The sequence below is a fragment of the Hibiscus syriacus genome, unplaced genomic scaffold (assembly GCF_006381635.1).
Source record: "Hibiscus syriacus cultivar Baekdansim isolate YM2019G1 unplaced genomic scaffold, ASM638163v2 tig00111096_pilon, whole genome shotgun sequence".
NCBI classification, from domain to species: Eukaryota; Viridiplantae; Streptophyta; class Magnoliopsida; order Malvales; family Malvaceae; genus Hibiscus; species Hibiscus syriacus.
This window is the reverse complement of record NW_024062981.1, coordinates 91,739-101,566: the sequence shown is the minus strand read 5'-3', so window position 1 is coordinate 101,566 and position 9,828 is coordinate 91,739. Positions and strand designations below refer to the sequence as shown.

The 9,828-nt window shown below is 36.5% G+C and overlaps 1 protein-coding gene across 1 annotated transcript; it reads left to right on the top strand.

The window, feature by feature from the left end:
- The first annotated feature begins 830 nt into the window (after nucleotides 1–830).
- LOC120152967 lies at nucleotides 831–8,190 on the top strand. Its single transcript, XM_039165019.1, has 11 exons — nucleotides 831–1,212; nucleotides 1,350–1,638; nucleotides 1,892–2,080; nucleotides 2,259–2,351; nucleotides 2,465–2,647; nucleotides 2,729–2,831; nucleotides 2,944–3,120; nucleotides 3,833–6,258; nucleotides 6,589–7,190; nucleotides 7,307–7,449; nucleotides 7,655–8,190. Exons 2-10 carry the CDS (start codon nucleotides 1,399–1,401, stop codon nucleotides 7,347–7,349), a joined length of 4,056 nt encoding a protein of 1,351 aa, XP_039020950.1. The 5' UTR covers nucleotides 831–1,212; nucleotides 1,350–1,398; the 3' UTR covers nucleotides 7,350–7,449; nucleotides 7,655–8,190.
- Nucleotides 8,191–9,828: the final 1,638 nt, after the last annotated feature.

Here is a 9,828-nt window from a genome sequence, read left to right as displayed (position 1 = left end):
TCGCCAATGGTCATAAGGATGTTTCCACAATTAGATTATTACTCAACGAGGACCGAGAGATTCTTGCCTCTAGCCATGAAGTAAAGGTGTTTAACATCAACCGTGAAGCCAACCATGTGTCTCATTCTCTCATCCAATGGACTTTGTCGAATCTTAATTCATTTTGGTTTTTATTATGACGAGCCTAAATGTATTATAGTTGATGTAATCCACGACGTAATTGAAATCTAATGAAATCTCTTTTAATCAAATAACGAATTGAATGGTTGTCCCTTTTTCTCATATGTATGGGGTAAGGGGAGGTAAGATAGTAGGCTACCCCCAATACCAGGTTGAGAGCAGCTTCCGTAAGAGACCTCCGAATTATGAAATGCCCTCCGTGGGACTCGATCCCACGACCTCAAGGTTAAGAACCTTGTGCTCTACCAACTGAGCTGGATGGTCATTTCCAAATAACGAATTGAATAGATATTAATATTGTATCAATCAATTTAGTGATCATTTTCAACGTTAAATGTAGATTTAGATTTAAGTTAAAATATATTCATTAGACATTATAAGTGATTTTATTTTAACAAGTTACTCATTTAAAAAAAATAATATTTAACACTCAAATTAATGTTTAAATGTAATGAAATGATTTGATTAATATTATATTAATGTTGAAAATTTCATTAGATGATTTTAAAATTTTAAGATGCATTTAATATTCAAATTATATTGTAAACTTTTGTTTATTACAAATACCCTTTAATAAAATCTTAAAAATACAAAATAATTAAATTGTTCCTTTAGTTTTCCATGTATTTTCTTTGTTCTTCATTTCTGCCTCGATTTCCATTTAAAAGTAAAAGGGAAAAAAAAAATCAAAGTGAAAACCCTCAAATGCACGAACTTCCTCGACGTCGAGCGAATACTATATCACGCCTCCACAGCCTCTTATTATTGTAACCAAAAGCACCCTCCTCTTTCCTTCCTCCTTTCTTTTATTTTCTACGACACTTTACAACAAAACCTAAAGAATTAGTAATATTGGATCCCCGGCACGCTTCTTTTCGTTTTTTTTCTTGCAATTGCTATTTCTTCATTAATGTTCGCCTCTTTCATTTTGGTTTGCCGTTACTTCCCAATTTCCAGGATTGTTGCAATTTCTAGTTAGGGTTTTTTATTTTCTCACCGCCCATATTGTTCCCCATTTCATTACTTTATAGGGTTTCGTTCCCCCTCTCATTTCCTATTTTTCAGTTCCCCCTTTTTCTTAAACCATAGATTCACTAGGAAACTGCCCATATTGAAAAACGATTCGTTTTTCTTTTTAGAATTTGAAGTTTTTGGTTGCGTTGTGGCAGTCGGGAGGGTTTAGAAAGTTGCTAGGGAGGAAAAGTGCTTTAGGATTGCATGGGAGAGCATGAAGGGTGGGCGGCACAGCAGCCACTTAGCGGGCTATTGCCGAACGGATTGTTACCGAATGAAGCCGCCTCGGCGGTTCGGGTACTTGACTCGGAGCGATGGATGAAGGCCGAGGAAAGAACAGCTGAACTCATTGCCTGCATTCAGCCCAATACACCCTCGGAAGGTCGACGTATTGCTGTAGCTGATTATGTCCAGCGCCTCATTTCTAAGTGCTTCCCTTGTCAGGTCCAATCCAATGAATATCTCATTATGATTTCTATCTTGTTAGATGCCATTATATTGGATTATATATTGTGAGTTGTCTTTTTGTACATTTTGTTTCCGTGTATTTTATTACAAATGTTAAGGCATGGATAAATGGTATCACATGAAAGATTAAAAATTTACAATCTTTAGATTTCATGTTCTGGTCCATGAGTGGTGGGATGAATGTAACTTATGTTATATTGATGAATGGTTGCTTGCTTTTTGTTGACAGGTGTTTACTTTTGGGTCTGTGCCCCTCAAGACATATTTGCCTGATGGGGATATTGACTTGACGGCCTTCAGTAAGGATCAAAGTTTGAAGGATACATGGGCTCACCAGGTTCGGAATATGCTGGAAAATGAAGAAAAAAATGAAAATGCTGAATTCCGAGTTAAAGAAGTTCAGTACGTTCAGGCTGAGGTAAGTCGGAATGAAATGCATTTGCTTCATATTTCCATGGAACCTTGGATTCTGTCTTTTATACATGGAATTCTTGCATGAAGCTAGTTGTTAATTTCTTCCACACATTTGTTCACTGTTCTTATCTTAATCAGCTAATTCCTTTTGATATGTTCTTTCCCTTTTTATGCATTTTCAGGTGAAGATAATTAAGTGTCTTGTAGAAAGTATTGTGGTAGACATTTCATTTAATCAACTTGGTGGATTATGTACTCTTTGTTTCCTTGAAGAGGTTAGTGATGCTAAGCCTGGCACTACAATTCAATTCTGCGGATATATTTTTTGAATGATAAGACTTTTGGATTTTGTGCCCGTTTAAACCTAACTTAACATCTGTGTGTGTAGGTTGATCGCTTGATAAACCAGAACCATTTGTTCAAACGTAGCATCATTTTGATAAAGGCCTGGTGTTATTATGAGAGCCGCATATTGGGTGCTCATCATGGACTTATCTCAACTTATGCCCTGGAAACCTTGGTTCTTTACATATTCCATGTTTTCAATAAGCCCTTTTCTGGACCACTTGAGGTTGCTATGTTTACCTTTCTATTTGTATGGCTTTGCTTTTGCCTGACATATCTGTCTGAGTTTTCCCCTTTTCATGCGTAGGTCATGTATCGATTTCTTGAGTTCTTTAGCAAGTTTGATTGGGAAAACTTTTGCGTCAGCCTCTGGGGTCCTGTTCCGATTAGTACTCTGCCAGACATAACTGGTATTACAATTTCTGGAACATCTAATGCTAAGCTTTAAATAAGAAGCTTTTACTAACAGAATGTTTTCCAGTTTCATAGTCTTAATTTCATTGTTTGAAATGCTTTTTGCAGCTGAACCTCCTCGGAAAGATGGTGGAGAGTTGTTACTTAGCAAGTATTTTCTTGATACTTGTAGTTCAAGATATGCTGTTTGCCAAGAAAATCAGGGCCAGCCCTTTGTTTCTAAACATTTCAATGTGATTGATCCTTTGCGTATAAATAACAACCTTGGGCGTAGCGTCAGTAAAGGTAGTTGCATCTATAACCATCGAGTGTTTATCTGTTGTTCTTTTGGATGTTTATGCACATTTTTGTGACTTTTTTTTCTCTTTTGTTTAGCAATCCCACGCGTCTGGTACTTTGGCTGCATGTTTTTGCTGGCCATAAGTTTCTATTCTTGGCATAACTATTTGATCTATTAAATATCATTTCCCCCTGTCATGTTCTTTTATGGACCCATGGAAAATCCTTTTGAAGATAGATTGTAATAAACTTCTAATAGATTCTCATTCTATAGGATTTTGAAAATCCTTAAAATAAATTGTTAGAAAAAAATGTGAATAGACTGTTATTGTTGGGAAGAGAGGTGATTGTAAACAATTAGAATCTTAGTTCTGCATAGTTTGGTCACTTGCTGGAAACTTATCTGACTGAGAGCTACATGCTAAGAACTCCTGATTAAGAAGTTAAGTTGAAGAGATTGGTATTGGCAGGCAGAATGGTGATAGTACACATCTAAAATCTTTATTTTGTCAACTCTTGCCCAGTTTTTGCATTTACTGGAAACTTGTATGATTTAGCACTCATGAATCATAGATGGATGTGTACTATCATATTTCTACATGTTCAACTATGTAAATAACTTCAACAGTTGTTATGCTTTTGCAATATTTGAGTTGTCAAATTTTCTGGTTGCCTGTAGTCACTGCTAATAATAGGTTTTATTGATGTTATTTTCCAGGTAATTTCTTTAGGATACGCAGCGCATTTGCATTTGGAGCTAACAAGTTGACAAGGATACTTAATTGTCCCAAAGAAGACCTCTATTATGAAGTAAATCAATTTTTCATGAATACATGGGAAAGGCATGGAAGTGGCCAACGCCCTGATGCACCCAGGAATGATCTGTGGCGCTTGAGGTTGTCAAATTTGGCTGACACTCATGGACTCAACAATGTCAGGAGCACTTCAAGCAGCAGAGGCAATGATATTTCCTCTGGGCATGACACTCAAGCTGAAGGAGTTCAAGGATCACGCGGTGTTTCCTCACATCATGTTAATTATCCATCAGATAGCACAAGTAAGATTAGTGATGTATCTACTGTTTCTCATACTCGAAGCCAAAAGAGTTACGGTAGCATTAGCAACACAAAGACCTCTGATAAGGTTAGACGGAATTCTAATTCCAATAAGAATGCACACAATGATAAAGGTCAGAGTTCTGATGCTAAGGAGAACTTGGTGACTGATGTTCAAGGAAGATATCTTTTTGCAAGGACTCGTTCTAGTCCTGAGCTTACTGAAACATATGGGGGAGTTTCTTCACAGGGAAGGCGGAACAGAGTGCCTGAGGGTGGGAAAACCCAGATTGCTTCCATGAGTTCAGATAATAATGGAATAAAGAATATTGAATCCGATATGAAGACAAGTCATAACATTAAATCTTCAGGTGATGATCCTTCATCTATTAGGCATACCTCAACACGCCCGACCATTGATGCTGTTGGCGATCCAAATGGTCCTATAAATAGTTACCAAAATGATTTTGGCTTGGGAACTATGGGTCAGGATTTTTCTTCAGTTCCTGGTGCACAAGTTATGCCACAAGAAGAGCAAGATCTAGTGAATTTGATGGCATCTACAGCTCATGGCTTTAATGGTCAGGTTCCTATTCCATTAAATTTAGCTGCAGGTCACTTGCCTTTTCACATCCAATCTCTATTAATGGGATACAATCAGAGAAATTTGAGTGGAATTCTTCCTACAAATTTTCAAATGTTTCCCCAAGGATCGGTCTCTTCTCCTTTGGCCCATTATTTTCCAGGCATTGGATTAGCCTTAAACCCAGAGGATCAAATTGAGCCTTCCAGTGAAAATTTTGGTTCTCCTGAAATAAACCTAGGGGAAACGGAAAATGAGTTATTGCATGAACATGACAGGGGCTCTAGTGGTGGTTTTGATCTTGATAATGGGGTTTTTGAAGTGCTTCATTCAAATGATAAACAATTGGCAACTTCAGCTGGCTATAGTTTTGTTACTCAATTTAGAGTAGGCGGCTCAGGTAGTTCTGAAGTCCAACAGAAGTCTTCTAAAGAAACTCTAGGATCAACTAGGGAAGATCATGTAGATGTTTCCCAACATCATGATACCAGAAGTAATGATGCTTGCTTTGATGAAAGAACTGCAAATTCAAGATCATTGTCTGCTTCGTATACTAGTTCACTTAGAAGTAAAACCTCATCTGAAAGTTTTTGGGAAGGTTCATCAGCAAAGGTCTCTAAACCAGCTAGGGAGAAACAGGGTAAGAAAACAGCTGCTTCTGTGATTCTGTCCACTGCAGGTGGGAAAGGTAAGAGTGTATCTGAGCATTCCTCTCAGGCAGATGATGATGGCAGAGACTGGAATCCACCATCAGTGGTGGGCACTGAAATGGCAGAAAGAACTACTGGACCTCAATCAATAGGTTCTTTTCCTGTTCCAAGTCATCGAATGCCTGGATTTGAGGCAAGTCAAGGAAGTGGCTCAGATTCGATGATACCCATTGCTCCATTCCTTCTAGGTCCAGGTGCAGGGCAAAGAAATATGGATAATTCCGGAGTTCCTCCCCTGGCCTTCACAATAACAGGGCCACCAGTTCCATTTTTGTTTTGCCCTGTGTACAACATTCCAACTGAAGCAGGAACTTCAGTTGCATCAACAAGCCATTTTAGTTGGGATGAAGCTTTGGATAACAATGATTCAGGACAAAATTTTGAATCATCTGAGGGGCCTGATCAGTCTGATGCATTAAATACGTCTAGTTCTACTAGAAAGGTTTCGTCTCTTGATCCATTGGAGCATAATGACATTCTTAATGGTGACATTGCTAGCCATTGGCAAAACCTGCAGTACGGACGGTTTTGCCAAAATCCGCGATACCCTCCAATGATTTATCCTTCACCTGTTGTGGTGCCACCTGTCTATTTACAAGGTCATTTCCCATTGAATGGTCCTGGGAGACCTTCATCAAATGTGAATCCCTTCCCCCAATATATTAATTATGGACCTCGTGTTGTTCCTGTTACACCTCTCCAATCCATTTCAAATAGACCTGCCAATGTATATCAATGGTATGTTGATGAAATGCCTAGACATCGCAGTGGTACTGGGACATATCTGCCAAACCCTGTAAGTCGCATAATCAATTTGTAACTTGCCTTTATTACCTTAAATTTCTGCACTTGAACTTTGCATGCTTTGAAGAGTAATGATGATTAAATGGTTCGCTTTCCCCACTTTCTCCTTTAATTGGGTATGCAGTGTTGAGTTTCAATGTTAAATAGGTCATAAGATACAACTACATCACTCTATTGCTTCAGTTTTTTGAAGTGGTTCCTATAAAAAAAAAAAGTTTTTTGAAGTGGTCTTATGTTGCTTAGTTTCCGTTTCTGTGACATTTTACCTTGAGAAACTGTAGCCTTCGATAACGTTTTTATATGATTTTTTTCCCCACTTCAGAAAGCTCCAATGAGAGAACGCCATTCTGCAAATGTGAGGAGGGGAAAATATAATTTTGATAGAAATGACCACCACAGTGATAGAGATGGAAACTGGAATGCAAATTCAAAGCCCCGACCTGCTGGACGGAGTCATAGCCGTAATCAAAATGAAAAATCAAGGTTCACATTTGACCAATTCGCTGTCGTTGCTGGTGAGAGCAGAGCTGAGAGGCCTTGGGGTTCACGTAGGCATGATTCATTTACGTCATACCAGTCTCGTAATGGACCCATCCGTTCAAACTCTTCTCAAAGTAATTCAGCTAGCATGCCATATGGCATGTACCCACTGCCAGCCATGAACCCTGGTGGGGTATCATCTAATGGACCTACAATGCCACCTGTTGTCATGCTCTACCCGTATGATTATAACTCTGACTATGGCTCTCCCGCTGAACAGCCTGAGTTTGAATCTCTTGGACCAGTGGGCTTCTCAGGCATGAATGAAGTATCACAGCTAAGTGATGGAAACAGCTCAGTTGGGGTATTCAATGAGCAAAGGTTTTATGGTACCTCTGCTCAATGGTCTTCACAGGACCAGCCTTCTTCACCCCACTTTCAAAGGTAGTTTATCTCCTTGTTTGTCTTAGGTAGCTTCTTTTGAAGACTTCACGGAAAATCTGTCACCTTGAAAACTACCATGCATCTATATTGTTGTCCAACTGCCTTTGCTGGTCTAGCGACTGGGTAGATGGTGTAGTAATTTCCATTGGCAATACCTGAATGAGCTTGTTTGGAAATTGCTGCCTGCTCCCAACGTCCTTCTACCATGACATAGACCACAGTTGCCACACTCTTCCAGGATGGTGTTCTGGTATTTCCAGTGGATTGTCCCTCGAGTCCATGACTAGTGGTTATATATCTTATGTGGCAACCGAATTGAATATAAGATTGGATCGTAATCATCCCTTTGAAGTTTATGCTGCCTTAACTATTCTGATTTTTTTTCTCTTTCTGGCTGTCGGTTGGATTGTGCTATGGTGCTCTTATTTATTAATCTTGAAAGGCGACTTTGATTTTATTTCCAGATGAGCAGCCCTGAAGAATTAACAATTGAGAGAAGTGAAATGGTCACCCCCTTCCCCTTCCGTTTGAAGGAAGAAATGAGGGTTGGAGAGCCTATACTGCAAGACCGTCCCTTCACCAGGCATTTATGTTCTCACGAAAGCAAGAAGTACATTTCTGATTCTGAATTGGTTTTCTCACGAGATGATTGGTTGGTCACACATGCTTGTTGCCTTGTGCTTGTATGTACACTACAAACGATAGAAATCGTTTTCGGAGGTGCTCTGTTTTTTAAGGTACTGAAAACTGGAAAAAGAAGGCAGGACTCGAAGGCGAAATGAGTTTAGGGTTCTATACATTGTATAACTGAAACAGGTGCTCCTTAGGCTTAAAACTGAATTCTGTATCATTTTATAAACAGCATTATAGGGTTTTTCGTTTTTTATCTTAAATTTTTTTTCAGTCTATTAGCCCTCTTTTGGTGAACTTTCTTGTTGAAAGTCACCAGTGTACCGATAACATTTTCCATGGTGAAAAAAAAAAAGTTGATTAGAATTTACTAATTTTCAGAAACAAAAACTAAGATGTGTTTGTGGAATGTTCTTCCTTTGTAGATCAATACGAACGTACCATTGTAATATAACCGTCTTATTTTGATTTATGGCACCATAGAATAAACTTTACGGCAACTCATAATTTTCTATCTATTTCATTTCCAGAACGTTGTCGTTTGGTACGGATCATATCAAAGGACTTAAAGAGAAGAAAATTGAATTAGTCATCCCCGGCTATTTACTAGGCAGAAATGACTTTTCAATTCCACACTAAACCATATTTCATTAATAATATTAAAGATAATAAGAGTTAATTGCATCATATATCCTCAAAGTATGACCCGCATTTTAAATTAATCTTAAACTTTTAAATATTCTAATTTCATCCCTAAATTATGACTATCATTCTAAATTCGTCTGTAAACTTTTGAACATTTCAATTTCATCCCTAAACTATAACGTTCATTCTAAATTTTTCCCCAAACTTTTTGAACAATCCAACTTCAACCCGAACTATACTTACATACTAATCACATCCCTTGTTAATAAAGTTGTTAGCCAAGTTATATTATTATATGTTTGAAAAAACAAAGTTTAGGTTAGACTGTGGTTGAAACTAATTACATATTTGGATGAATTGAGGATAAAATTGGAATATTCAAAAGTTTAGGGATTAATTTAGAAATAGGGCAATAGTTTAGGGATGAAATTAGAATGTTTAAAAGTTTAAAGACTAATTTAAAATGAGAGACATAGATTGGAGATTAAATTAGAATATTCAAAACTTAAGGATCACCTTAAAATAAATGATGTAGTTTAGGAACATATGATGCAATTAAACTACATTGACATAGTTATTTTATAAGCTTCCGTGTGGAAAAAGATGTGCAAGCTATGTCTTATATAATCTTCTACTTGATTGATGAGAAATTAAAAGTTATAATTATTATAACAATAATCACAATAATATAATTAAAATAATTATAATTATTGATAAAAAAATAATTATAACTATACTTAATTATTATAATATAAAATTAAGTAAATAATTAAAATATATTTAGACAAAGTTGACGTTTAAGAAATATAAACCGGCGTAGAGTTTAATTTGTTGAACATATTCATACATGATAATTGCAATTAGTGGAAATTTTCCATCACCAAAATCAACTTTTACCGTGTTTTATATATGTTGACTTTACGTTGTCATTTAAAATGAACCTGACATAAGAATAGTTGAAAGGAAAAAAATAGAATTAAAAAATAAATGAAAAGAAATTTAGATTAATATATTTTCCAACCCAATGTACTCTTATATTTAATTGATTGTACCACTGAATTATTTATTTTATTGTCAAAAGTACTAATGCAATTATAAAACTTGCAGGTGGACTAAATAGAATATGAAATATATACATGTGTATCCATATTTGGTAATGGATTATTTATTTTTCATTTGGTAATTAAAACTAGAACAAATATTGATGGGCAGTATTAGATAATCCAAGTTTTTGATGGATTTATAAATATTTTTGTATTAATTTTAGGGTAAACTACACATTTAGTACCTAATATGTTAGTTTGATCCGTTTTAGTATCTAAACTTTTAATTTTTTTTTCAAAACTTATTGTTAAATTTTGAA